A 25,688-nucleotide genomic window follows, 5' to 3' on the forward strand; every position below is an offset into this window, starting at 1 on the left:
AAGTACTAATTTAGATAACCTGTTGTTTAGTTATACATCAAGTAGTTACATATAACTAATTAGTTAGAACTACAAAGTTATGATGTAATACATAGTTATATGAAACGGTGTCTTCTTATAAAAATGCATCCAAATAACCTAAAGTGCAGCAATTTTTAATGGTCAGGACTTCTGACGCCTTACTATTATCAACCATAGTTGAACTTGTTGCAGGCAAGGGGGAGTCAAGTTCACGTACCCCAAAAAATATATATTTATACATTAAACTACTACAGGTTCCATCTTCAGACAAGATTAAGATTCTTAATCATTTTCTTGTACTCGCCTTGCCCTATAGGCTTCTTTTTCTCGACTAGCGGCGCCGTTGTAATGATTTGTTTGACATTCAAAGAGCAATCATCCAACTTTTCCCACGGCAATGTTATGTCACCAACCTTGCCGTTTACCACATCCAATAACGTTAAAGCATTAAAAAATTCTTCTCGAATGCCTACGATTCCAACATCCGAAATGCCGACAGCATCTGATATCCTATCCATGGAATGCTTTGGCAGCTGGACCAGCTTTACTGGAGTATTTGATTGTTGACACAAAATTGGAAAATGTGAATATAAAATAGCAGGTAATATGTCCGTTCTAGCTACAAAAACTGCAACTAATCTTCGACTTGGTAGAGAACTTTTCCGCCTCTTGGACAATGTGGTTCTTGTTTGTGATTCAAGCGCTCTAGTTGTAGCATTTAATCCGAGTGTAACGTATGACAGTGTAGGAGGTCTGACAAGCGCTGATTCATTTGTTTGTAAATTTTTCTTGGCACATTCTGACGTGAACACTTTGATTGGTTGTAAAACATCACAGAGAAGGTCGAGAATTACAGTTCCATCTTCAGGATTGACTGTTGGCCTATTATCGTTATATTAATCTGTGTATTTTTTTCAGTGATTGCGATAGACTCACCATATTATTCTCGTGTATGAATTGTCTAAAACTGGTCGGTAAACAGTTCTTCTTTTGGTTTTCACCAGCGCATCTCGCCGTGGTGTTGAGTTTGCTGATCTTGACTGTAGCTTCTGATTCGAGCTCATCATGACAGCTGAACGAAAAAAAAATGAATTTCCAAAAAAAAAAAATTATTACGCAGACATCTGTTTCTCAATAATTATTGTCCTCAAAACTATCACTGAAGTTGTGACACGTAATTTAATAAAAAAAGTGCGATAAGATAAAATATATAGCTGTTCCCGAACATAAAATTGAATGAATAAGATTTAATCGCGGGGTTCAACCACTTGCTTCAGTAACAAGTGTGCATCAAGAATTTATCCAAAATAAAAACTAACCACTTACAACTTTATAATACAAACAGTAAATAGCTGTTGTTTGGGCGTTTGAGTTGGTCTCTTCGAGCTAGTCTCGAGAGAGAGTTGCTCTTCGAAGAATTGACGAGATGATCAAGCTTGATCCCATAAACACTAACTTTGGTCCAGATATTGATGATGATGAAGATGGTATATAGCAGTTTCAATATTATATTACGCTAGGGAAATTATTAATGTTTTTTTGAAGGATCACCAACCTGGGCGCTTGGAGATATTTTGCAATCCCTTGAGGGGTCAGATAAACCACCACAATTCCTTGTCTCGAGGGCAAATGAACTGGTACAATTGTTTCAACGAAACCCGTTATTGAAAAATGAACTGGTGCTTACAGTTTTTGGAAGAAGGGTACAAGCTTTACTTTTACATCCGGCAAAGGAAGTTGTTGCAGCAGGATTCAGAGTCGCACGATATGCCATTACAAATATCGATTCGTTGAAAGCTATCATTGGTTTAAGGACCGATGCTTTAATAATTAAGTGAGCAAAATTGGTGATATTTTATGAAAATCTAATAATTGACTGGTTTTTTTGGCAGGTCACTAGCAAAGGATAACAAGTTTAATATCGAACGAGAACAAGCGATCAAATTCATTCGAGCATACGCCGAGATCCCAAACGGAGTGGATGAGCTTTCTTTGGGTATTGTATGTGCATTGGTAGCCGTTGCCGAACAGGAAGAAGATAGGATACGAGGAATTGCTATAGAGACACTAGCCGAATTATGTAAGAGGTGAAGTATTCGCAACCTGAACGTAGCTAACGTTTGTAACAGTGGTATTCGACCCAAACAAAGTCTCAGCAGCGGGTGGAATAAAAACTTTATGCAAGACTTTAGCGAATGGCCCGTACGTGTTATCAGATACAATATCAATTGCATTTGTATATTTATTAGATCGGCCAGATACGAGAAAATATATTTGGCCGGGCCAGGATTTAGATGTATGTTGCATCGATTTATTGCAAATTGAATCTGCTGATAAGAAATAGATTGCGATCTCTTCATTTACTGAACTTCAAGAAAAGGATCATTTTGATGAGCAAAAGCTACGCAGTTGTGCTCGAGTCTTGGCAGTCATGTTGAAAACATGGCAGGGCATATTCTACATGTGCATGTACAATGGCCGGCTTTTAAATTCACTAGTTCAAAGTTTAAGAATACCAATTCCTGGATTGCGTGATATTATCATGGACTTACTTTTTGATTGCTTTCAAATAAAATCCCCTGCTTGGGCTACACCGTTTCTCGCTGGACGGCGACTTACTTCATACATCGCTCCTAATGACTCCACACAGCATAGACGATATGAACGTTCAAACAGCTATTCATTAGTCGACCATTATATTTCACTTATTATGGCCATATTTCTTGAAGCCGAGTTATTAAAGTTTTTAATTTTGGTTATTGAAGAGAATATAGATGCCACAAATTCGCGAAAGGCTATACTACTGTTGGGAGAATTCATAAGCATAGCTTCCAAAGTTCTGCCTCAGAGCTATGCAGAGAAAACACAAGTTTTGGGATCTTTGTTTTCTTCGGCTGCTGAGTTTGGTACACTCAGCCGATTTCCTGCATCATCTGCCATATATCAAATAGATAAAATTACTAAAAATTTGTACAGATCTGTTCCACATATGGCTCTTGGCCTACGAGGCGTGATTGATTTTAATAAGGGAGAGCCAAAACGATCCGAGTTGAAGAAAATGAAGCTTGGCCTACACTTAGATGATACTTATTTTCGAAGCCTTTTGCTGGAGACAAATGTTTTGTCTACAAAGAATTACACTAAATGGAACTGGGAGACGTTAATTGAATTATTGCAAGGTCCGCTTTTAAATCCCAAACGTCTTGAAGAGGCTATCAGAGCGACAAAATTCATGAAGCGGTTGATGTCTTTTTACAGGCCATTTAAGTACAGATTTTCAGAAGTTCGCAAAACGTCATCAAGCGAAAGATATGTAAAAGCAGGTAGTATATTATTTAAAACTCTTCTTGCAAATCCTGAAGGTGTCAAGTATTTGATGGATAACAAATTGTTACGCCAAGTTGCTGAATGCTTGGCTCAGCTTGATCCGATGAGCGGCATCACATCTTCCGAGCCTCTTCTCTCTAAGCACAGATTAGAGACCACGCTTTGTTACGGTTATTTTACACTTCTTGGAACGCTGAGTAGTGACCCCAACGGAATTGCAATGATTGAGAGATGGAGGATGTTTAATATGTTTTACCATTTAAGCGAGTTACAATCGCGCAAAGATTTAATAATTCGATTGATATTAGAACTCGACTATCGTCTAGAGGGGCATACAAGAATTATCCTTGCCAGGGTTTTAACGGCTGCGGACAAAGAGGTGCGCATGTTTGCAACGAACCATGTTTCAAGGTTATTTGAGTATGATAACGTGGACGCGAGCAAATGGGCAATCAAATTACTTGTAGAGCAGCTGTATGACGTTGATGAAGAAGTTCGAGAGCTTGCAGTGAAGGTTTTGAGCGACGCATGTGACGATCCTCAGACTCTTGATTATATTGTTCATTACTTGCCTTCGCTCGATCATTTAGAGGATATTACAATGCCATTGCTATTGCGATTTTTGTCAACATCCGAAGGATTCAGATATTTAAAAGGTCTTAAATATATTCAGAGTCAGATGGATGAATGGTTTACGGTAAGTAATATGAAAAAAGATGCTGGTGAAAAAGTTTTAGTTATTAATTGCAGAGTTAGGAAGGGAACAAATCATTCGTTGACTTGGTAGAAACCAGGCTTGGGCAGGCCTTTCTGCCATTCGAAGAGAATACGCTCAACAGCAGCGGCGTCGTGCCGCCCCATTTTTATCGCGAGCTTGTCAGGACAAGAGAGGGCTGCGAATTGCTACGGAAGGCAGATCATGTCCGGAAATTTGCTGATTACGTCAGAGCACATGCCATGGAAGACCATGACTTGCAGGTTATTCGCATGCTCAAAGGTTGCTTGTGGGCTATTGGAAATGTTGGTTCGTTGCCATTAGGGGTACCTTTTTTGGAAGAAATGAACATTATCGAAACCATTGTAAATATTGCAAATTTATCGCCCGTTTGGAGTTTAAAAGGAACCGCGTTTTATGTTTTGGGATTGATATCATCCACGATGGAAGGTTTAGAAATGTCGGATGAGTTTGGTTGGGAATCGGTAATTTCAGTAATGGGTGAACCGGTCGGCCTTTGCATTCCAGCAAACCTGGCCACATTTGTGACTGTAAGTGCGGGTGATGCAACTATATATATATATTTTTTTATTTTTTTTAAAAAAATAGATTCTGACTGGATTAATTGCAGGTACCTATATGGGAGGCCGAGAGTGTACTGCGGCCGTCGCGGAGAGGCGTTTACGTTGCTGATGAAGATCTACATTTGAAACAGGTTGTTGTTTCACAGCCACGTGCCAAAAATAACGAAGAACGATAAAATTAAAAAAAAAAAAAAAAAGGACAAGACAAGACCTTGCTGTCTTAAATCGAACCAAAATTTGATGATTTATGTTTTTGTTTTTTATTGTATATTAACTTGTCAAATTTATTTATGATTAAACAATCCGTTTGATTTTCCCCCTATTATAATCATGATTTACCTCCTCACCATCCATCCATCCACACCGGCAGACCATCCCAAATTCTTATAATAATGTTACAAAACAAAATTTTTCAACCAAAAAAAAAACATACAGTCGCTCATATATTTCTTTATTTGGTTTTGGGTTCCAAAAAATAAAGGTTTTGTTGAGATTTTTGACATCAAAAATGCTAAAATTCCATCCATCTCATGTCTATATGCCATGGAGTTGTGAAAAGAAAAATATGTTGGTTTTTTAAAAAATTTCGCTATCTTTTTTCGATAAGAAAAAAATGCATTCCAATATAGGCTAAAAAAATGAAGCCAACTAAAGAAAAAAAAGCCGCAGTTAGTAAAATTGAATCTCTTTTTTTTTCTTTTGTTTTGTTTTCATAACACTTACAGAAATAAACCGATAATCCAATGACATCACGCCAGTATGAGGTTGCACTAAATCCAAAAGTGCTGAGAATGGTAGCTCCTGGTACCTCAATAGATAATCCATACTTGTATTCAATCAATGTCAAATACCTTACTTCGTTAACCACAAGTGCTTCCAATCCGTAATGAAACAATGACAAATTTTGAAGCCATAACGCACTGCGCGGGATCGAATCCCTGTTTAAAAACAAGCCTGCAAACAACATGCTAAACAACATTACCAAACTTCCAATCAAGCTGGCCACACCGGTGTCTTTAATCATCACGCCGATAAACAAGCACACCGCGGCTGATGCCAAATTAAACAGCATCAGCACGAGGAGGAACTTTGCCATGGCATGCGCTTCCAGATTCAATCCGATAAGAGGATATATAATTAACCCGAGAAGCACTGGCGGGAACACGCGCAATGGAATAATGTCAAACACAACCTTTGACGCGAAATAAGCAAACGGAACATAAAATCCGTTTGCCCGTTCTCGCATAAAGATCTGGCGCTCGGAAGCGAAAACGTTGAGAGTAGTAAGCGTGCTAAACCCAAAAAGAGCAAGCACAAAGAAAAAAAGACCGAGCCGGTTCTGAAACCCGGATATGTCACTCGTAATATCGAAGTACAAGAATCCGCACAAGATTGCCAAAATGGTCGCAATTACATAGTGAGTTAAAAGTAACATTGGATTTCGGTACAAGTTTTTGAAAGTCCGACTCGACAAAATAATGAATTGCTCCCAAATACTGATGCGTCTTTTGCCATACAAGAACGATGGCAATCGTTCCGGATTATCTACTGACCTCTCCACCCGCAAAATTTCTTCCTTAATAGTACCTGCTATGCTTGATTCCAAGTATTTGCTAACCAAATTTGCAATATTAGCAGCTTCATGTTCTTCAGGAGTGATTTCACCAGAATGATGCCTTTCCAACGGCGTGGCCTCATTCACTTCGCTTGCAGAGGATTGAGACCTACTCGACAACCGAAGCCATTCCCCATCATCGCCAGTGGCAGATTCGTTAGTCTCGCTAACAATAGACTCGCCGTCAGTATTATCAATAAAATGACTAGTCACTCCGTTTCGGTCCTCCGCCTTGGCAGTCATGGTCAGGTCGATCAAAAAATCAGCCAGATTGAACCCGGGAGGGCAAGCATACCCAATCGAACTAAAATAATCTCGGCATTCGTTTTGAGGACCAGAGTATACCAAATTGCCACGAGAAAGTAAAAGCAGCCTGTCGAACAGTGCGACAATGTTTGATCGCGGCTGATGAATCGTGAAAATTACTGTTCGCTTGTAATTTCGAGCAAGGGATTGCAAGCATTCGACCACATTAAACGCGTTAAATGAATCCAGGCCAGAAGTTGGCTCGTCCAAAAAAATAATTGATGGACTGGTCACGAGTTCGCAAGCAATCGCCACGCGACGTTTTTCACCGCCAGAAATTCCTCGATGACCTTCCCAACCTATAAGCTGGTCCTTAATATCAATAATTCCGAGCTCATTCATTGTTTCAAGAACTCGTAATTTCTTTGCATTTCTTGACATGGTTTTCGGCAGGCGTAACAATGCGGAAGAAAGAATGGTTTCGTACACGGTCAACGTCGGCATGAGCGCGTCCTCTTGATCCACAAATCCGACAATGCTCTTGAATTGATCTTCCGTTACGTTGTACCCGTTGACCAGAATATCGCCATTAATCAATCCACCTTTATTTTTGTGAGCAAGAATGTCAAGCAAGGATGTCTTTCCGGCACCGGAAGCACCCATGATTGCCATGATCTCGCCTGGCTTAACAACTCCTTGAATGCCACGCAGCACGCTTTTCGACTCCACTGAATAAGTAATATCGTTAAAATACAAGGTCGTCGGTGTGTGACCAGCCATAAGTTTATAAGACTCATCTTCTGATGGTAACTTAAACGCTCTCTCACGATCCCTGAGTTGTTTAATGTAATGATGAATAAGAAAGGCCACAACTGTCAAGAATGCTAGTATTGAGATAATGCCACCGACGAGAATGGTTTTGTTTAAATGATTTTGTGGAATCTGATAATCAGGTAATTCACTGTAATGCAGGCATTCACCGCTGCGGCATTGCAACGTGATGTACTCATCTCCAAACACGGATTGAATAAGATCGTCCATGGCCGGTTCAGAAAATTCACATTGATTAGAGACAGAATCACAATGAAACGACCCAGGACCTGTGATAGCTTCGGTCAAAAAATCAGTAATATCGATCGAGCCATCTTCACCACAAAGCGTTCGATCAGGCACGCATCCGCATTCAATATTTTTGCAAAAAGAATCAGTCTGATTGGAAGACGTGCTTAATGTTTGCGAAAATTGGCAATCTGATAACTGGCAATAGAAACTTTCCACTTGATCAATCCAAAATTGGAAATCACAAGATTCTTGAGTCTTGTTACACGAAAATGTGACCTGCGGATCCTTGCCGTCCAAAATTTCAAGAATCTTCCGGTTAGTCACGTCACAAATCTGGAAATTCTCCTTGATTGTTAGGCCGTCCTTGTAACAGGTCCCGCCGGTACCATCAGGCATCATTGCGTTGCATGCTTCATCCGTTTTGCAGACTGTTATAAACAGAGGTATTAAAAAAAACCCGTTTACCAATAGTATTTGTAAAATTAATTCAGAAACAACTTACCGTTGCAATTAATGCTCTCCCAACCGTCGTCACAATCACAAGAATCACCTTGCCGCGGCATTCGATCTTTGCCGGATGGCAACGACCCGCACACTAAACACGTATTCGGTTAACACAAGGCTAAAATTTCACCCCAACACAGCATCAAGAGCTTTAATGTCAACATACAAGGTGCCCGGCAATCATCACCGCCAAACCCGGGAGGGCAATCACAATGACCGTCATATTGCCTGCAATCGGCAAATTGCAAACATTCGTATGAGGGCAATAAGCAGTTAAAGCTGAATTCCTCAATTAGACAATCATCACAAAGACACAAGTAAAAAATGATCAACTAACCAATTGTCAGTTAATGCAGCTGCAGCTGCGGAGGATGACGATGACGAAAACATGTCATCCAGCGCGACAGACGACTGATTTGCTTGCATGCTCTTCACGGCATGAGCCACTGTCAACTGCTGCGTCAGAATGGCGAGCAGAAGCGCAAGACCCTTCCATGATCGTAATCTATCAGCATTGATGTTCATCTAGACCAAACACCGCAGCTACGCAATCGCAGTGATTTTTTTTTTGGTTTTTTTTTTTTTTTTTTTTGTTTTCCTTGAATTGTCAAGTTCGGTCGAAACGAAAGAAACTCTCAAAGACACACAACTGTTGGATTGCGGTTGCTGATACGAAACAAATGCGATTAAGGCGTCGTCGACGGCTTGCCAAATGAATGTGAAATCAACGAATTGCCCATTATCAGAAACCCCAAACCTGACATTGCTGGCTGGCTGACCCGGCGCCGGATGCGGAAATGCAACTCGGGTCAGAATACATAATAATAATAATAATAATAATAATAATAATAATAACGTCGTTAATTAAAGCTACGATAGAAGTAAAAGATGGCGAGAAGCTCAAGTAAAAATGTTTTATATACACTATGCCCCAATCAAGAGTTTAGTCGTCATCAGCATCCCAATTGCCTGGCAAGTTCTGTCGTGGCATCTGTGGGCCACCGGCCCGTTTAGCCATGACAATCTGGTCAACAGACAAGATCGTGTTGACCGTGTCTGTTGCCAGCTTGACCGCCAGGCTCTTAGCCGCCAATGAGTCCAAAATTCCAATATCCTTGGAACTTATGATCCCAGTTCCGTCGTTGTCGTCAACGTCGACTCCGGTGTTCCAGTCTTGCTGGCCATGAGCTGCATAAAGGCGCCCAAGAACCTCTGTAGCATCCAAGCCGGCATTCTCAGCCAGTATCCTAGGAATAATCTCAAACGCCTCTCCAAACTTCTTGATCGCGTGCTGCAATATGCCAGGAGTCTTCTCTCCATAATCCACGATTCGTTGAACCAGCTCAATTTCGGTTGCACCTGCACCCGGAACGAGTCTGCCGTCCTTTGTAAGAGCCTTGATAACGCTGACGCCGTCGTCGATGGCGCGCTCAATGTCATCCAACAAGCCTTGCGTAGCACCACGAACAACAATGGTCGATGTTCTGGTAACCTCGTTTTCCTGTCTAATTACAGTAACCCTGTCACCGCCCACCTCGATTGTCTCGACAATGTCAACCTTGCCAAGTTCTTCTGGCATCGGCGCACCCAGTCGGGGTAGCGGAGTAGCACCAACAACCCTGCAAACCCTGCGCAGATCGAACTTTGATGGCACGCGAAGAACAAGAATTCCATTTCTGTTTAAGTAGTTTAATGCCAATTCACCAACAGCTGCGCCGGCAATGATGACTCTAACGCCGGTGTCGGCAATACTCTTAATAATCTATCAAGCTAGTTAGTAGATGGGCAAAACAAAGAAAAGAAAAAAAAAATTTCCATACTGCTTCAAGCTGGGCCTCTTCTCCTTTAGTGAAATCAAGCATTTCCTTGGCATTGTGAAGAAGTACGGTTCCCTTAGTCTCGGTTTGACTTATATCGATGGGCGAAGTAAACACGGCAACTCTAGCATTGCCATCGATTTTTTTCACGGATCCTTCTGGCTCACGGTTGAAAACCATACCTTTGACGACCCTGCTGGCATCAAGAGAACTTCCCATGATCTTGACAACACGGATGTTGTCAACGTTAAAAGCCCTTGGATTCTTAGGCATGACCGACAACACGGCCTGAGAAACCAAGCCGGCGAGCAGGTCTTCGTTGCCATACTGTTTTGCTGAAATGGCAGGTTTGATGGCTTTAAAAAGTTCCTTCTCGTTCAGCAGGTCTTCGACTTTATCATTCGATAGCTCGTTTAAAGTGGATTTAGCAAACTTTTCAGCCAGTTCATAACCCTGAATGATGTCAGCCGGATGAAGGCCGATTCTTATCAGATCCTCAGCCTGCTTGAGCAATTCACCAGCAAAAATGATAATAAGATTAGTAGCATCGCCCATTTCAATATCTTGCTGTTGCGAAGCCATGACCAAAAGTTTGGCAGCTGGATGAATGACTTCGAGTTCTCTGAGAATCGTGGCAGCATCACTAGTAAGAAACACTTTTTGCAAATCTAAAACAAAAAAAATTTGTGAATAAATAAAATACAAATACAACAATAGAAATTGCACTCACGATTGATTACGATCTTGTTTCGTCCACATGGGCCGATTGAAGTCTTGACGATGGATGAAATTTCGCGGCAGGCAGCGATGTTTCTGCTGATAGCGCCATCCTCACTCTGATAAGTTTGATAACCCTGCTTAAACAGCTGAGTGCCGGGAGCGGAAGGCAGTGTCAAGCCAGACATTTGTTCGATCGAAAGCTGGTCGTATTGGCTAACGAATTATATGGAAACGCGAAGAGCTTTCACGCTGCGCGTTGATTATTTTTTTTCCTTTTGGGTTGGGCAAACTTATTTTGGCGCGCAATCAAATTATCAATTTTTTGTATTGACTTCGGATTCTACAACATACTAAATATATTTTTTTTGGCATATTTGTTTTATTTAATTGCAATGAATATACAAACAGCGTCTATGGTTTATTAGGTGCCATTTGTTGGGAAATGCCCAAGCGGACCCGCCACGTGAACAAAAAGCTTCATTGACAATAAATATAACGGGCAAGATTTACTTGTTGAAAACAAAGTTCTCATCAGGAATTCTTCCTCTCAAAACTGGAGGCTCGGATCCCTTGATGTAAACATCTTCAAACAAAAGCGTCGGCAGTGCTTCAGGAGCTGGCGAAGCTTCAGCGGCAACGGTTTCCTTATCAACAAAAGCACGAACGTCCTTGTCAATAGCCTTGATTTCAGCTTCAGAAAGAACACCCCATTGAAGAAGACGCTCTTTAAGACCAGAAATGGGATCGTGAGTAGAACGCATGCGCTGGATTTCCTCACGGGTTCGGTACGTGGTACCAGGGTCAGACATGGAATGGCCACCATATCTGTACGTGGTGTATTCAAGAACAAGGGGTCCCTTGCCATCGGCAGTCCACTTCTTGGCAAAAGCGGAAGCCTGATAGACGGCGATGACATCCATGGCATCGATCTTGATACCAGGAATAAACTGGCCACGCTCATGATACTCAGTCAGGGCCGAAGATCTGGAAGCGGCCGTACCCATACCGTACTTGTTATTTTCGCAGGCGAAAATGCACGGCAGATTCCAAAGCTTGGCCATGTTGAAAGCCTCAAAGACCTGACCCTGGTTGGCAGCACCGTCACCGTAGAGGGCAAAGGTGGCGTGGGGCAGGCCCTGATAATGCTTGGCAAAGGCAAGACCGGCACCGACAGGAACCTGGGCACCGACAATACCGTTTCCGCCAAAGAAGTTTGGAGCAAACATGTGCATCGAGCCACCCTTGCCAAAGGAAACACCTTCACGACGACCCATGAGTTCGGCCAAAATGGCCTTGACGGAAGCACCTCTCATGTAGGCAAAACCGTGGCAACGATAAGCAGTAATGATCATGTCATCACGAGTGATGGCATGCTCAATGCCGACAGCAATGGCTTCCTCGCCGATAGAAAGATGGCAAAATCCTCTAATCTTCTTGGCCTTGTAGAGAGCATCAGCCGCAGTTTCGAGACGGCGAACGGTCTGCATGTCCTTGTACATCTGAACAAGCTTGGTCTTGGTAAGCTCGACCTCGAGCGGAATAGGATCAAGCAAGTAAGGCTTGAACGATTCTTCCTGAAGAGTAACAGTGAATGGCGTATCGGAATCCTACAGCCAGGCGTCGGCGTTAGTACACAAACAACTAATGTCAGGAACACAATAATGTGACACAATTGAGACCCAATTGCGGTTCCGAATAATTAATTCCCTTACCTCAGGAACTGAGCCGACACTGCCTGCATGGGTTGCCAGCGAGCGCCGAGCAGCCGAGGAGCGAACAAGCAAAGCTCTCGAGCCGGCCGAGGCTAGGCGAAACGCATTGACAAGAGGAGCAGACGAACGCAGCATTGCAAGATGTGGGAGTAGAGCAAGGACGATGAAGAGCAGAGCAAGGCAAACCAGCGGGGAAGCGAAAAGGGAGCGGAAAACAACTTACGAAATGTTGCAGGGCAGCAGCAGTTCCCAGCATGACTGCAGTTACGCTGTGGCCGGGCAGACGCGTAGCCGCCAGTACGGTCACGTGCAGTATTGTTTACAATAAAATGCACAATAATGTGATGAGCAATTCAGCATTGCTTGATTTTCACCGTGCAACCCAAACAAAGCTCAAGCTTCCACTCCCATGTATCGGATCCAACTGAACTTGGCGAATGCTACAAGAGAAAAAAAAATTTCATTGATGATTCAAAGTACAAAACAAGCCTAGCTCTGATAACGAAAACACTGATACTGAACAGCAGCGCGCATCAAGTTAAAGACCATGCTGCTTGCTGTGGCTAATACTTGACATTTCAACAATGCGCTAGTGAACCAAAATGCTGTTTGTGAAATTGCCACACATGGCGACAACGAAATAAATATTGCTATAACTGAGAATCACATGTTGAAACTTGTACAAAACCGCAACGGAAATTATGTCGGCAACTGCGAGAGCGAAGCTGCCAATCGTCCTCTGCTCTCACGCATGCAAAGAATAATTCATCAAGTTTGGTCAAAAATCGTAAAGTTTTTTTTTTTTCACCAATTTAAATCAAAACCGGCCAACTATCGACGGACGTGATCGAAATCGTCTGAATACCTGTAAACGTCTGCTTGCACCTTGTCATGATGCATTTTTTTTTCTTATGTTGTTTAATGTTTTTAGTAAAATAAAAATCATTTTCGTTAGTGTGATGTTGTTGTCTGGGCTGTTTTGCCTTCAGAAATGTATTTAGAAACAGTGGTATCACAACTAAATTGACATGGCATAACAAACAATAATAACACTGAATCAAGTTATCATACGCCTGCTTAACCTATTCTCATTTTTATCTTTGATCTCATTGCTAAAAAAAAAAAAAAAAAATGTCATGGGCAAGGTTGCGATCAGCTCAGTACACACATCGGCCGGTCACCCTTGTGTCCAAGCCGAATAAATCAAAACTGGACCGATGCAATGCCTATTATAATTAAAATCACTTATTCCTACTTGTCTCATGACATGCTTGAACTAAACATGTATAGACAATATGTGAGGCTAAAGTAGATAGAGGCAACCGCGCCTGGCCGAGCATAATTTTAATTTACAAAGGGGCGAGGGAGAGCGACAGAGCTGCATTTGTTGCCAAAGGTTCATCACGACTCTCGAAATTTTTGAATTCAAAAATACGGAAATGAGCAAGGTGAGTAACCACGATCGCATCATTGCGTGCATTCGGACTGATCGTTATGTCAAAACGAACATGGCATGTGTGGGACCCAATTGAGAATCGTCCAGCGCTGACTTTATTAGAAATCACAAAAGCTAGCTCCGGTGCCATCGATTCCTCACAGTGAAGGTATATATATATATATATATTTGCAGATTTTTTAATTTAGGCTGCATTTTTGACTAACAAAGAATCCAGAACTAAAGTATCGACAAAAGTGCAAGGACCTCAAGAAACGGATCCAAGACATTGAAGAACAAAATGATGCGTTAACCTTACGTCTATCACGATCAAAACGTGCGGTTCAACGAATGCGATTGGAACGTGCTTTTCTTCTCGAGAAGCTTGAAGAACGTACGTTTTTAAAGGTTGATGATTCAGATGGTACGCCATCGCCGCCTCCTTCCGTATGCATACCAACACTCGTCTCGTTGCTATATTTTTATTTATTTATTTATTTATATATTTATTAGCCTCCTCGAATACCTCGAACACAAAAACGAAGGGATTCTGACGGTTCACTGTCTCACGACGGCGATGGTCCTGGCGGGTTTACCCCTATTAGCAACGGCAAAGCTGCAACTCCTGCCGGAACGAAAAGTAAAAAATCTCAGCAACCTAGAGACCCAAACGCACCGAAGCGTCCTCAAAATGCATACATAATGTATGAATTGAATTGAATTGAATTGCTGTTTTTTTTTTCTTTCGTTGGTCATAATGTTCTAACGACTCATAGATTTTGCGATCATGAAAAGGAGCGGGTGCGGTCACACTTGGAGCAATCGCAAGGACAGAATTACGACTTGACAAGGGCAATGGCTGAAGCATGGAGAGATTTGGGCGATGAAGGGCGGAAACCGTTTTACGAGTTATACGACGCTGAAAAGGCCCGCTACAACCGCGAGATGGAAGCCTATGTTCCCTCGTCTGGTGTTGTCAACAGTGCTGCCACGTCTAACGACGTTGCGTCGGCCGAGTCGCCTGGTCCTGAAGATCTCGACAAACTCAAGGACGACGACTTGCCCGACGAACCACCACATGACGCCGTGGCGGTTGACAATGACGAAGAGATGGAAGATGTTTCTTTTGGAGGAGGATTTACTGCGGTTAATAGGTGAAAATGACAAATGTAATGAACCTGTATTATTATTATTATTATTATTATTGTAATTATTGTTGTTCGTAGTATAAATAACCCGTGTAAAGTCGCAGCTCGAGCCGCGGGTGGAATCATCGCCATCTCGACAAAGTCGACCACGACACCTGCACTACAAACGGTTGACTTGCGACCCATTATTCTTCTGCTGGAACCGGGGGGGGTTGGTTTTTCCGTCGTAGGTCTGCGTCGGCCCATCTCACAACTTATTCCTGAGCCCAATCTGCCGGGCTCATCTCTCAAATGATCAGCAGCCGCGCCGAAACTGAGTCGATTCAGCCGAAAGGTTCGGCCCCATCGGAAATCATGTATGATCACTTAGATGATCTGCATGCGCGTTTAGCAGAATTGGATCTCGAGCTCCAAGTGCGTGGTTTTTTTTTTTTTTTTTTTTGTTTTGGTTTCTTAATTAGCTTCTTTGCTAACACATCTTTAGGAGGGTGACATTACGGAGAAAGGTTATCATAAGCGAAAAGCGTTGCTGCTGGCTGCTTATGGGCAAGCCGGTACGGACAATGTTTATGCGTCTAGTCATGTGGCTTCAAACCTGGACCATGCACAAGCTCATGTGAGAACAGCAATCTAATTATTTAAAGGTTTCGTCTGACGATGAAATAGTACCCATTCGAAAAGGCCAACGAAATCTCAGACTATGATTACGACACACAACCAATCATGTCGCAAGACGTGGCTAGTTATGATCTTTTGGTCGCACCGGATAGCAATAGCGCCTACTCGTTTCCATCGCCATATGATCAAGTGCCAGTGCAATCATCTTATGAATTTGCAAAACCAGACCTTCAGATGCCACTTGAACCTCGAGAGATTGTCGAAGTCGGGTTTGATCCTCATAATGACAATGTTTCTATGAATAAGTATTACTGCCTAAATCTAATTGAAAACAATACCTGACTTCTAACACAAATTTAATTAGGTTTGACAATCTGGCGTCAATTTTGCGGCATCGAGGAAGAAGCATTGCCAAACTGAACGCCATAGTCAGTCTTGACGGCAAGGGGAAAGAAGTATCGGCAATCACATGGGAAAAATTGGCATCCAGAGCTGAAAAGGTATCGCAAGTAATCCGGGACAAGTCGGGACTATATCGAGGCGACAGGGTCGCGTTATTGTACAAGGATCATGAAACTATTGATTTTATAGTGGCTTTGCTTGGATGCTTCCTTGCTGGCGTGGTTGCCGTGCCGATAAATTCGGTGACAAATTTCACCGACGTGAATTACATTCTTAGTTACACGCAATCTCATCTTGCACTCACTACCGATACAAACTTGAAATCATTTCATCGAGAGTTTATTTCACAAGGACTGGCATGGCCGCGAGGGGTTGAATGGTGGAAAACAAACGAGTTTGGATCGTATCACCCGCCATCGAAAAAGGCTGAACCCCCTGCATTGCAAGTACCTGACCTTGCATATATTGAATACTCCAAGTCACCAACCGGAGAATCTAGAGGCGTCGTGATTTCTCACAAGACCGTGATGCATCAAATGACGTGTCTTTCCACCATGCTGGCCAGCAGAACAAAGAACAAGGCAAAATCGCGTGCTAGCTCCGGCATCCTTAACGGCATGTCTCGCAATCAAACCGTCCTCAGTTATCTTGATTCTCGGCAATCAATCGGCATGATTGTTGGTGTACTGCTGACTGTGTATTCTGGAAACACGCTTGTGTCGATTCCGCAGTCAACATTGTCCATTCCCGGATTGTACGCGCATGTGATTAGCAAGCACCATCCACATATTATTCTTGCTGACTATCCCGGATTAAAACAAGTCGCGTACAACTATCAATCGTTGCCATTGGCAACGCGAAATTATTCCAAGAAACATCCTGTGGATCTTTCAAGTATTGAATGGTGCTTGATTGATTGTTTGACGGTTGATCCTGAGTTTCATGAGATCTTGACCGATCGCTGGCTGCGGCCATTAGGCAACAAAATTATCAGGGACGTGGTGGCTCCAATGTTGACCCTGTCTGAGCATGGAGGCATGGTTATCTCAATGAGGGAATGGCTAGGCGGTCAAGAAAGTTTGGGATGTCGGCTGCCATCATCAGACGAAGAAGGAAGCGGGAGTTCCGACCTGTCAGAAGTTTTGCTGGACAAAAAGGCATTGTCTACAAATAATGTTCGCATATTGTCAACCACGCCATTGCGAGGCGGGTTTGTGGACGAGACCACCACGGACACGGTTCGGATCGGAGGTTTTGGATTCCCGTTGCCCGACGCCACGTTAGCCGTGGTTGACCCTGAGACGTCAACGTTAGTGCCTGAATTAGTGGTCGGAGAGATTTGGGTTGACAGCCCGTGCTTGAGCGGTGGATTTTGGGGACAAGGGCGTGAAACCGAACTCATATTTCATGCGCGAGCATGGGGCCAGGCGGGCACTTTAGAGGTAATTGACTTTTTTTTAATTTATATATATTTATTTTTTTTTTTTTTTTTTTGACAGTAAGGGCAGATGGAATTTCTGCGAACTGGACTGTTGGGGTTTATATACTGCGGCAAAGTGTACATCCTTGGACTTTATGAGGACCGATTGCGTCAACGGAAAGAATGGGAAGAACAAAAAAATCCATCAATCATCGGATCAGATATTATTTTAACAAACCGGCAATATAGATATCATTATACCGCGCATTTGGTGCAGACCATAATGCAATACGTGCCAAAGGCATTTGATAGTTCGGCCTTTGATATATACGTGAACGACGAGCACTTGCCCGTAGTACTGATTGAGAGTTCGTTGGCCATCACGGCGTCCGAAACGCCAAATGGACCGCCTCAAGAATTGGATTTTGAAGCCCTGGAAGACATGGCCAAGGCATGCATGCAAAAATTGCAAGAGATTCATAACGTGCGCGTGTACTGCGTGCAAATCATGGCGCCCAACACGTTGCCACGCACAATCCGAAACGGGCGGTCAGTGATTGGCACCATGTTGTGCCGTAAAGATTTCGAAGCTGGGAATTTGCCTTGTGTGTTTATCAAGTTTGGCATTGATCGTGCTGTAACGAACGTGACAGCGGCGAATAAAAACGACAGCGTCGGCGTCAGCGTCGGCGGCGTGGGTGGCGAGGAAGATGGCAGCATATGGAGCGTCGCGGCATCCAATTTTCGGCACGAGATGCTGGTTCATGAAGACAAGCAATATTCTGGATTTGACGAGCGAGACGCAGTAATGGATGACAGAACCGGAAGTTCACTGTCGTCGTTTAAATCTATTGTTGATATTCTTCAGTGGCGCGTCATGTGTCAACCAGAGGAACTGTCATATTGCTCGATCGATTCCAAATCACGCGAGAGCAAAGGCATGACGTGGAAAAAATTGGATGCCAAAATTGCAGCCGTGGCCGTCATGTTGAAAAGTAAGGCTCATTTGCAAGCCGGTGACGTGGTGATTTTGATTTACACGCACGGCGAGGATTTCGTGCACGCCGTGTACGCTTGTCTTAGCTTAGGCATCATTGCCGTTCCGTTATCACCGCTTGATGTCAACAGGCTGAACGAGGACGTGCCTGCGTTGCTAAACATTATTGTCGATTACTCAATCAAGGCTATCTTGCTCAGCACTGACACCGATCATGCCATGAAGAGCAAGACAATTTCGCAGCACCTCAAGCAGTCGGCGCAAGTGGCCAAGATCACGTTGCCACCGACGTTCAATACCATGAAGCCGGGCAAGGTCTCGAGTGGTTGCAAGGATCTCAAGATTGCGATCAAGCCTGACTGGGTCGCTAATGGCCGCGTGGCACTGATTTGGGTGTACTGGACTGCAGACCAACGCCGGGTAGCGGTCAAGCTAGGTCACGATACGATTCTGGAGATGTGCAAGGTCCAAAAAGAAACTTGCCAAATGTCATCGTCCAAGCCCGTTATTGGTTGCGTGCGCAGCAGTGCCGGGATTGGGTTTTTGCATACCTGTTTTATGGGCGCATACGCTGGCGCTTCCACGTACCTGATATCTCCGATTGACTACGCTGCGAATCCATTATTGTTATTGCTTTCGCTGGCTCGGTATAAGGTCAAAGATACGTACGCGACTAGTCAGATGCTGGAACATGCCATGACCGCCGCACCGCCCAAGGGGTATACCTTGCGCGAAACGAGAAACATCATGATTGCTTTTGATGGCCGGCCCAAAAACGATTTATGTAAGAGATTTGCGCATGGCAGTTTTAAAGTTGACTAATTTCTAATGTTATAATTTTCAAGTTGGCAAATTGAGACTTCATTTTGCGTCATCTGGCTTAGATGGGACCGCCATTAATTCGATTTATTCGCACGTGCTGAACCCGATGATCACGACTCGGTCGTACATGTGCATCGAGCCGGTGGAAATTAAGTTGGACGTGCGTGAATTGCGTCGAGGATTTATCATGCCGGCTGCGCCAGACAGCGGCGTGATCAACACGCTTGTTGTGCAAGATTCGGGCATGGTCCCCGTGTCTACGCAGGTCGCAGTCGTGAATCCGGAAACCAGGCGGCTTTGCCACTTGAGTGAGTATGGCGAGATCTGGGTCAGCAGCAAGGCTTCCGCATACGGGTTCTACCACGGCAGTGACATCAGGTCCGCATCCGCCACTGCAAAACTTGATGATGACCGGTTCAGCGCACGCACGCTCGATGGAGACCAAGAACTAGAGTACATGCGCACGGGTGATTTGGGATTTCTTCGTACCGTGACCAGGCCGGTCGGTCCAGGCGGGACCATGGTCGAGATCCAGGTCTTGTTTGTGCTTGGGGCGATCGGCGACACGTTCGACGTCATGGGGTTAACCCATTTCCCGGTCGACATTGAGGCCACGATCGAACGCAGTCACAGGGCCATCACCGGGTGCGCCGTGTTTCAAGCTGGCGGGCTTGTCGTTGTCGTGGCCGAGACATCGTCGGCCGTGACGTTGCCTCGGTCCGCGTCCGCGTCAGCGTCATCGGCATCGCTCGCATCGTCATCATCGGGCACGACGAAAGCAGGAGGCGCTTTGTCGCATGCGGCATTGGTGCCCGTGATTGTGAACTCCGTGTTGAATGAGCACCAGGTCGTGATTGACGTGGTCACGTTCGTGTCGCGCGGCGGCGCGTTCCCGCGATCACGATTGCATGAGAAGCAACGAGGTAAAATTATTGCCTTATGGGTTACAAACAAGTTAAAAACGAGTGCCCAGTTTGTGGTCACAAACATGAACAATGACGGTACCGCAGCAGCAGCAGCAGCAGCAGCAGCAGCAGCAGCAGCAAAGAGGTACCAACAACAAAAAAAAAAATAGATATCTTTGCCCCCCCCCAAAAAAAAAAAAATGGAATTTGTCATGGTTTAAAAATGGTTTGTATTATTAAAAAATTTTTCAATGTCATGAAAAAAACTGTATCACATATAAATAATAACTATAACTAAATATATAAAAAAGTACTCAACAAGCCTTGAGCAATGACCGACAATGCAGTTTGTCTTTGAATAAACAAACGATGTGAACGCAAATGCTTGCTGACAGCAAATTTTCATGATTTCGTTTGCAAAGCAAAGTCAGGCAAAGGGATATGATTATAGTTCAACCGTTCAACGTAAAAAAAAAATCTACTCTTTAAAAGGAAGTCAATTCTTTTTTTTTTTTTTTTTTTTTTTTTGCTTTTCGTATACTTCGTCAATGGTCTCAAGAAAGACAAGACCCGTAAAGCAAACAAAAATTGCCAGAGTTTAATCATTGCCGGTTCCAACTCAACCACAGATTTACAATAAAATAACAGAATAAATAGATGCCAGGTTTATTGAGTACATACGGTAGTTGTAACAATAATCAATAATACGTAAAAATATATATAAAAAAAAAAAATAAAATAAAATAAAATAAAAAGATAATAGTAAAAACGGCAATTGCACGTCTTTATTTCTGTTCTAAACTACTTGCCGAACTCGAATTCCCACTCCCATCATTACCATCATTCGTACTAGCGGACGCAGATGCAGACCCGGTCAAGCTCCGCCGGCTTGCATCGTTTGTGCCATTCGCAGTGGCCAAGGCGGTCGTAACATGATCTGCGCCACCCGATGCCACTTTTGAAGCTGCCGCGTAAAGTAATCGCTCGTCAATGTTCCGCTGTTGAGCGTAAATCTGGGACGATGGAGACCGTGGCAGCGGTGGCGCCCGGGATTGTTGTTGCAAATGGGTGGTGCGAACCGCGGTCGTGAGTGCGTCCATGGGACTGGGTCCGGCCATGGATGACAAGCTGCGCGGCAGGGCATGCGACGGAAGCGGCGGTTGTGGTGCACCACCGCCGCCGCCACGCCAGAAACCCTGGGCGGAAGAAATTGATCGCGCCGGGTGTTGTTGTTGCTGTTGTGGTTGCGAATACGCAGTCGGGTACATCTGTCGCTGGCCAGAATTACTGGACAATGAATTCGCCCGTGAATGATCGGCAGTGAGCGCACGCGTATCCACGGAATGATACCGGTCAGACGTGTACAATGCCAGCGGTGATTCCATAAACGACTCATAGTATTCAATCGGAGACTTGTCGAAGCCATTACTGACTCGTCGGCTGGCCAAACTGCCGTCGTTAACGAAAGGGTCCCCCATTTTGAAAGGACCACGCAAGTTCGAGCCTTGCCTGCGGTTGCGCTTGGATGTTACTGATAACATGTCAAAGTTCACCGCTGGACTGGCCGAGGAGGCAGCAGTTAAGTCATGCATCGACATTGAAGGACCCACGGTCTGTGCGCGCATTGGCATCACCGGCCGGCTTGTTGTAGTGCGCAAGCTGAGTTCGGCTTCTCGTAGGGCCAGTTCGCGCCGACGTAGATCCAATTCCCGTTCGTTATATGATGATGACGAATTAATATTAACATTATTAACATTACTATTATTACTTGACGATGGTGGTGACAATGGCGGCCCGGATGCAAATGATAACACGTCGGAAAATTCTTCTAGTCCGGTTACAGCACCAGGTGAACTGTTTGCAGAGTAACCATTGGGAGTAACTTGCCCTACTGGAGTCGGACCTCGCCTGCCTGGTTGTTGTGGTGGTCGTCGAGATGATGCATTGAATTGATGTTGTAATGGCGGTGGTTGTTGGTGTGCTTGGCGAAGCGAAGTAGTGCTTGGCGATTGGCGATAAAGAAATGGTGGTTGAAGAGGATGAGAAGTAGATGGCGGCAAAGCAGATGAAGACGATGATGATGGTAGTGGTGGTGGTAGTGATGTTTGGTTTGATTGATTAAGTTTTGACAAGAGCGCGTATATGAGCTCCAACCGCGGCACAGAGAGCTTGTTTTCACCGGCAATCTTGAGCGGGTTTGAAACCAAGACTTCGATTTCCAACGGCCTGTGCGCGGCAAAATCTTGATACATCATTGATGGCTTTACCACGGACGTAGATTGCTCAATCACGCCAGCAATGAATGACGAATAATTATTATTATTATTTTCAAACTTGCAAGATTGTGAACGTGCGATCGATATTAATTCCGCAATCAGGCCGTTAATGATAAGGGTCGCATGAGGCTGATTTAATAACGCAGTCAGGTTTGGTTCATCAAGCAGAACCGATAGCGGGTGAAACGCAATTGAACCAATCGAATTCTCCCATTGTTGCTGGCGAATGTTGGGCGACACCTGGCAGGACACTGATCCGGCTTCAAGCGTGGCCGCAAATGATTCAGCCATGTCAGCAACTAATGATTCATCACCCACGGCATTTTTACTTGCTGCTCCTATCCAGAAATTCGTAGACGACACAGACGACGTGGCGGGTTGATGTTCAAACTCTGCCGGTGCGGTTTGCGTGACCGCGGACGTGTCGCATACTAGGGACAATACGACGTTATTGGGGAATGATTTTTCCAAGTATGACTCAATGCCAATGCCAACGGACGTGTTGACGACGATGCAGGTGTGACCGGGAGTAACCACGGATGCAATTATGGCTCCCATGTCGTACACATCAGGCAGCGCCTTGACGCATAGCAGAACGTAATCGAAGCCGGTATCAGCCGGCACTTGCACATTGTCGACCGACTTGACAACTTTTAAACAAAAGTTAGAAAAAATCAAAAAATTAAAAAAAAAAAAAAAAATGAAACAAGTAAAACGTACTTGCATGTGGGCGAAACCGCTCGGTACCTAGGATTTTGGATTTAAAACTAATGCCATAATTTAATACGATATCGTACTGTGATTTCCACACGACGGTCACGTCAGCAGCGTTTGAAGCCGACAATCTCCAGGACAAGAACGCTGAGATCGGGTTACTGCCAACGGCCAGGACCTTGAGCTTATTTTCGGACATGACTAACGACGATCACGGATACCAGGACTGTGAAGAAAAAAAAAAAAAAAAACAAGAACCACAAACCACAAACCACAAACCACAAATCACAAACCAAGATACCCCGGTATAAAAAAATGACGGTGAAGAAGAGTATGTACAAGTTTTGACGTTGGTCTTTTTTTGTTTTTTCTTTCTAAGTGCGACACGCAACTCCACACCGGTTAACCATGCGTAGTAGTCAGCACTGATGTTTTGGTCAAACAAAAAAAAAAAGAAAAAAAAAAGCAGTGATGAATTGTTGTTAAAAACAAAATAAACGAAAATTGAACTTGACTGGCAACGAACGAACGGAGTTGAAACCCAGGCTGACGGTGGTAGACCTGCTTCGGTTTCGTTTTTGTTGTAGATGTATGTCACACACGCACACGCACACACGCACACATACACACGCACGCACTGCCGTCAAGAACCCGAAGAGGATAACAGTGAATAGACAACAGGCCGTGTTGATAAGTTCCAGCCAAGGCGAAAGAAAGTCGTGAGGAACGAGAGAAAATTAAAAAAAACGGCCCTGGGCAAGGGGGTGGAAAAACGCAGCCCAAAGCGAGAACGCAGTACGTAATCACGGCTGGCCTGCATGCATAACCGGCATCACTGCGCTGACATAATTGGAACCACGGCAGGCGCTGGGCTAAGAATAACCTGCCAGTTGGCCCCTGAGCCGGCGAGCGCGAGGCCCAAACGCGGTGGCACATGCGCCATGTCTGTCGCTCGTTGTGAGCGCGCCGGAATTGTGACGCGTCAAGAAGGGGTTGCTACTATGGCGTGGGTGCAACAATTCATTTGTTTTGAGCCAATTCAGAAACACCACATAACTTAGTTTTTTCATCCAGACGTTAGCTTGCCTTTGCATTCTCGCTGCGTGTTTGCCGTCCATCCCGTCACTGCTTTGGCGTTGCGTTGAACTTCCAAAATGTTTCGTCTCAAACAGAATTAAGATTAATCTGAGCCGCATTACGCGCGGCGTCTTTTGATGTGAAACTGTGCATGAACTTTCTATATAATGCAAAAAAAAAAAGAAAAAGAAATCTTGTTGTTAAGTATCATCATGACCTTGCCGCTGTCATCATCATTTGTCGAACGCAAAAGGCAAATCCTGGCCGACCTGGCATCTCCGGGTCCTGATTTAAGCCCCAAGGGCAGGCCCGATGACCAAATCTTACCCGTGCTTGAACTTATCAATTCTCACGAGCAACTCGTGACCACGTCCTCATGTGCCGGTCGCGTGGCCGTGTACGTGGAGAGCAAGCATGATGCCGGCGGCAGTGTGCCGGCAAATGACCAGCTTGATATTGTTGGCAGCAGCAGTAGTAGTAATAATGTTAGTAATAATAATGTGGGCGGCAAGGGAGACGGCGGTCGGTGGTTGTTTGTAAGTCATGACGAGGTGCGCCGTCATATCGACATCAACGACGTGGACAAACTCGTGTTTGGCAACGTGCCCGTGCATCGCATGGTTCAGGATAATCACGATATTGTTACTGCCGAGTCATTCCCTAGGTTTGTGCATTTCAAATTCGAACCAATGGTTAGTTAGTTCGTGGGTTACGTCAAGTTATTTATTTTAATTACCAAAAACTAACATGTGATATACTCATAGATTTTACACATTTTATGTGCCTCACCCGAGATTGCCCATACGGTGCAGACCGCCGCCCTGGCTGCAGGTTTTCGAGAGTCCGGGTTCAACGGCACGATCTTGGCCGTACGCAGTTCACTGCATTTGGACGCTCCCATAGGCCAATTCATTACCAATGATCATAACCATCACGACCAACACGTGCTGCCGTTAGTTAGCACTCATTACCTGCGCACCGTGTTGGAAATGGCTCGGCAACGACAGATTGAAAACAAGCGCCGCATTGATCGGTTTGCTGCTGCCATGCAGGAATTATTGTTTGACAAGCCGCAACGGGATCGGTTGCAAGTTCAAGAATCCAAGCAGGAACGGTGGAACAGAAAACGCGAGGAAGGATTACGTCGGCAACAGCAACTTCGCCACCAGCAGCAAGAGCAATCAGAATAAGTAAGCAATCGGGTTAGCCGTCTTGACAGCTCATTTCTTTAAGAACTTTACTACAGTCAAAGCCTTTTTTACTGGCTGTTTAATAAACCAGTATAGGCTGACGCAAGGTCGGGACCTCACGAGACCTTGAGAGAGCAGGTTGCCCACAGACAGAGTCTAGAAGGCTCTTCCTAGGCTGTTACATGAAAATACGTTCTATACAAGTATTACGTAGATACAATCAATCAATCTTCCCTATGATCTCATTTCCTGCCCCTTCATTTACGCGAATGCGGCATTATTATTGCGTACAGGTACTTGTTACATGAAACGCGCGACCGTGTTCCCATCGTGTACGTAGTCAGTACTCAGCAGTGCCTGC

The 25,688-nt window shown here is 44.3% G+C and overlaps 9 protein-coding genes across 9 annotated transcripts; 4 read left to right on the forward strand and 5 right to left on the reverse strand.

Annotated features, from left to right (window-relative positions):
- Window positions 1-207: 207 nt before the first annotated feature.
- V1514DRAFT_333953 (RNase P subunit Pop3-domain-containing protein) lies at window positions 208-1,229 on the reverse strand. The gene is made up of 2 exons (XM_066928129.1): window positions 958-1,229; window positions 208-903 (listed from the first exon to the last, which is right to left on the reverse strand). The coding sequence occupies exons 1-2, from the start codon at window positions 1,086-1,088 to the stop codon at window positions 285-287; spliced, it is 750 nt and encodes a 249-aa protein (XP_066782284.1). The 5' UTR covers window positions 1,089-1,229; the 3' UTR covers window positions 208-284.
- V1514DRAFT_333956 (Rapamycin-insensitive companion of mTOR, N-term-domain-containing protein) lies at window positions 1,026-4,949 on the forward strand. Its single transcript, XM_066928130.1, has 7 exons — window positions 1,026-1,508; window positions 1,567-1,855; window positions 1,914-2,101; window positions 2,151-2,317; window positions 2,366-4,045; window positions 4,105-4,614; window positions 4,695-4,949. The coding sequence occupies exons 1-7, from the start codon at window positions 1,448-1,450 to the stop codon at window positions 4,821-4,823; spliced, it is 3,024 nt and encodes a 1,007-aa protein (XP_066782285.1). The 5' UTR covers window positions 1,026-1,447; the 3' UTR covers window positions 4,824-4,949.
- V1514DRAFT_309256 (uncharacterized protein) lies at window positions 4,886-8,869 on the reverse strand. Its single transcript, XM_066925743.1, has 5 exons — window positions 8,412-8,869; window positions 8,241-8,353; window positions 8,073-8,165; window positions 5,371-7,998; window positions 4,886-5,295 (listed from the first exon to the last, which is right to left on the reverse strand). Exons 1-5 carry the CDS (start codon window positions 8,597-8,599, stop codon window positions 5,237-5,239), a joined length of 3,081 nt encoding a protein of 1,026 aa, XP_066782286.1. The 5' UTR covers window positions 8,600-8,869; the 3' UTR covers window positions 4,886-5,236.
- Window positions 8,870-8,911: 42 nt separating this feature from the next.
- On the reverse strand, window positions 8,912-10,837 carry V1514DRAFT_333959 (chaperonin Cpn60/TCP-1 family). Its single transcript, XM_066928131.1, has 3 exons — window positions 10,622-10,837; window positions 9,895-10,559; window positions 8,912-9,836 (listed from the first exon to the last, which is right to left on the reverse strand). Exons 1-3 carry the CDS (start codon window positions 10,794-10,796, stop codon window positions 9,018-9,020), a joined length of 1,659 nt encoding a protein of 552 aa, XP_066782287.1. The 5' UTR covers window positions 10,797-10,837; the 3' UTR covers window positions 8,912-9,017.
- An 82-nt stretch (window positions 10,838-10,919) lies between these two features.
- V1514DRAFT_333961 (dehydrogenase E1 component-domain-containing protein) lies at window positions 10,920-12,505 on the reverse strand. The gene is made up of 2 exons (XM_066928132.1): window positions 12,324-12,505; window positions 10,920-12,218 (listed from the first exon to the last, which is right to left on the reverse strand). Exons 1-2 carry the CDS (start codon window positions 12,456-12,458, stop codon window positions 11,118-11,120), a joined length of 1,236 nt encoding a protein of 411 aa, XP_066782288.1. The 5' UTR covers window positions 12,459-12,505; the 3' UTR covers window positions 10,920-11,117.
- A 1,198-nt stretch (window positions 12,506-13,703) lies between these two features.
- Window positions 13,704-14,984, forward strand: V1514DRAFT_333966 (high mobility group box domain-containing protein). Its single transcript, XM_066928133.1, has 5 exons — window positions 13,704-13,771; window positions 13,882-13,927; window positions 13,997-14,205; window positions 14,272-14,462; window positions 14,535-14,984. Exons 1-5 carry the CDS (start codon window positions 13,763-13,765, stop codon window positions 14,914-14,916), a joined length of 837 nt encoding a protein of 278 aa, XP_066782289.1. The 5' UTR covers window positions 13,704-13,762; the 3' UTR covers window positions 14,917-14,984.
- Window positions 14,985-15,037: 53 nt separating this feature from the next.
- On the forward strand, window positions 15,038-20,528 carry V1514DRAFT_333968 (uncharacterized protein). The gene is given in 7 exon segments (XM_066928134.1): window positions 15,038-15,320; window positions 15,391-15,522; window positions 15,573-15,829; window positions 15,889-17,368; window positions 17,435-19,127; window positions 19,189-20,183; window positions 20,199-20,528. The coding sequence occupies 7 exon segments, from the start codon at window positions 15,198-15,200 to the stop codon at window positions 20,238-20,240; spliced, it is 4,722 nt and encodes a 1,573-aa protein (XP_066782290.1). The 5' UTR covers window positions 15,038-15,197; the 3' UTR covers window positions 20,241-20,528.
- Window positions 20,529-20,712: 184 nt separating this feature from the next.
- V1514DRAFT_124513 (ketopantoate reductase PanE/ApbA C terminal-domain-containing protein) lies at window positions 20,713-23,456 on the reverse strand. Its single transcript, XM_066924429.1, has 2 exons — window positions 23,067-23,456; window positions 20,713-22,996 (listed from the first exon to the last, which is right to left on the reverse strand). The coding sequence occupies exons 1-2, from the start codon at window positions 23,257-23,259 to the stop codon at window positions 20,856-20,858; spliced, it is 2,334 nt and encodes a 777-aa protein (XP_066782291.1). The 5' UTR covers window positions 23,260-23,456; the 3' UTR covers window positions 20,713-20,855.
- Window positions 23,457-24,345: 889 nt separating this feature from the next.
- On the forward strand, window positions 24,346-25,565 carry V1514DRAFT_333972 (tRNA wybutosine-synthesizing protein). The gene is made up of 2 exons (XM_066928135.1): window positions 24,346-24,829; window positions 24,902-25,565. The coding sequence occupies exons 1-2, from the start codon at window positions 24,350-24,352 to the stop codon at window positions 25,325-25,327; spliced, it is 906 nt and encodes a 301-aa protein (XP_066782292.1). The 5' UTR covers window positions 24,346-24,349; the 3' UTR covers window positions 25,328-25,565.
- The last annotated feature ends 123 nt before the right edge of the window (window positions 25,566-25,688 follow it).

This window comes from Lipomyces japonicus, assembly GCF_038497905.1.
Source record: "Lipomyces japonicus strain CBS 7319 unplaced genomic scaffold V1514scaffold_31, whole genome shotgun sequence".
Classification (NCBI taxonomy): Eukaryota; Fungi; Ascomycota; class Lipomycetes; order Lipomycetales; family Lipomycetaceae; genus Lipomyces; species Lipomyces japonicus.

Bases quoted from the DNA above. Each gene is read 5' to 3' on its own strand.
- V1514DRAFT_124513 (XM_066924429.1), bottom strand. From the start codon at position 23,259: ATGTCCGAAAATAAGCTCAAGGTCCTGGCCGTTGGCAGTAACCCGATC. The intron at 22,997-23,066 runs GTACGTTTTACT...TTTGTTTAAAAG, and splicing joins GCGGTTTCGCCCACATGCAA to TTGTCAAGTCGGTCGACAAT.
- V1514DRAFT_333959 (XM_066928131.1), bottom strand. From the start codon at position 10,796: ATGTCTGGCTTGACACTGCCTTCCGCTCCCGGCACTCAGCTGTTTAAG. The intron at 10,560-10,621 runs GTGAGTGCAATT...TTTTTGTTTTAG, and splicing joins AAACAAGATCGTAATCAATC to ATTTGCAAAAAGTGTTTCTT. The intron at 9,837-9,894 runs GTATGGAAATTT...CTAGCTTGATAG, and splicing joins AAGAGGCCCAGCTTGAAGCA to ATTATTAAGAGTATTGCCGA.
- V1514DRAFT_333956 (XM_066928130.1), top strand. From the start codon at position 1,448: ATGATCAAGCTTGATCCCATAAACACTAACTTTGGTCCAGATATTGAT. The intron at 4,046-4,104 runs GTAAGTAATATG...TTGCAGAGTTAG, and splicing joins AGATGGATGAATGGTTTACG to GAAGGGAACAAATCATTCGT. The intron at 4,615-4,694 runs GTAAGTGCGGGT...GATTAATTGCAG, and splicing joins ACCTGGCCACATTTGTGACT to GTACCTATATGGGAGGCCGA.
- V1514DRAFT_333953 (XM_066928129.1), bottom strand. From the start codon at position 1,088: ATGATGAGCTCGAATCAGAAGCTACAGTCAAGATCAGCAAACTCAACA. The intron at 904-957 runs GTGAGTCTATCG...TAACGATAATAG, and splicing joins TCATACACGAGAATAATATG to GCCAACAGTCAATCCTGAAG.
- V1514DRAFT_333961 (XM_066928132.1), bottom strand. From the start codon at position 12,458: ATGCTGCGTTCGTCTGCTCCTCTTGTCAATGCGTTTCGCCTAGCCTCG. The intron at 12,219-12,323 runs GTAAGGGAATTA...GCCTGGCTGTAG, and splicing joins GTGTCGGCTCAGTTCCTGAG to GATTCCGATACGCCATTCAC.
- V1514DRAFT_333972 (XM_066928135.1), top strand. From the start codon at position 24,350: ATGACCTTGCCGCTGTCATCATCATTTGTCGAACGCAAAAGGCAAATC. The intron at 24,830-24,901 runs GTTAGTTAGTTC...ATATACTCATAG, and splicing joins ATTTCAAATTCGAACCAATG to ATTTTACACATTTTATGTGC.
- V1514DRAFT_333968 (XM_066928134.1), top strand. From the start codon at position 15,198: ATGATCAGCAGCCGCGCCGAAACTGAGTCGATTCAGCCGAAAGGTTCG. The intron at 15,321-15,390 runs GTGCGTGGTTTT...ACACATCTTTAG, and splicing joins AATTGGATCTCGAGCTCCAA to GAGGGTGACATTACGGAGAA. The intron at 17,369-17,434 runs GTAATTGACTTT...CAGTAAGGGCAG, and splicing joins GCCAGGCGGGCACTTTAGAG to ATGGAATTTCTGCGAACTGG.
- V1514DRAFT_333966 (XM_066928133.1), top strand. The intron at 13,928-13,996 runs GTATATATATAT...CAAAGAATCCAG, and splicing joins ATCGATTCCTCACAGTGAAG to AACTAAAGTATCGACAAAAG. The intron at 14,206-14,271 runs GTATGCATACCA...TATATTTATTAG, and splicing joins CGCCATCGCCGCCTCCTTCC to CCTCCTCGAATACCTCGAAC.
- V1514DRAFT_309256 (XM_066925743.1), bottom strand. From the start codon at position 8,599: ATGAACATCAATGCTGATAGATTACGATCATGGAAGGGTCTTGCGCTT. The intron at 7,999-8,072 runs GTAAGTTGTTTC...TGTTTATAACAG, and splicing joins GGAGAGCATTAATTGCAACG to TCTGCAAAACGGATGAAGCA. The intron at 5,296-5,370 runs GTAAGTGTTATG...TTTTTTCTTTAG, and splicing joins TGGATTATCGGTTTATTTCT to TTGGCTTCATTTTTTTAGCC.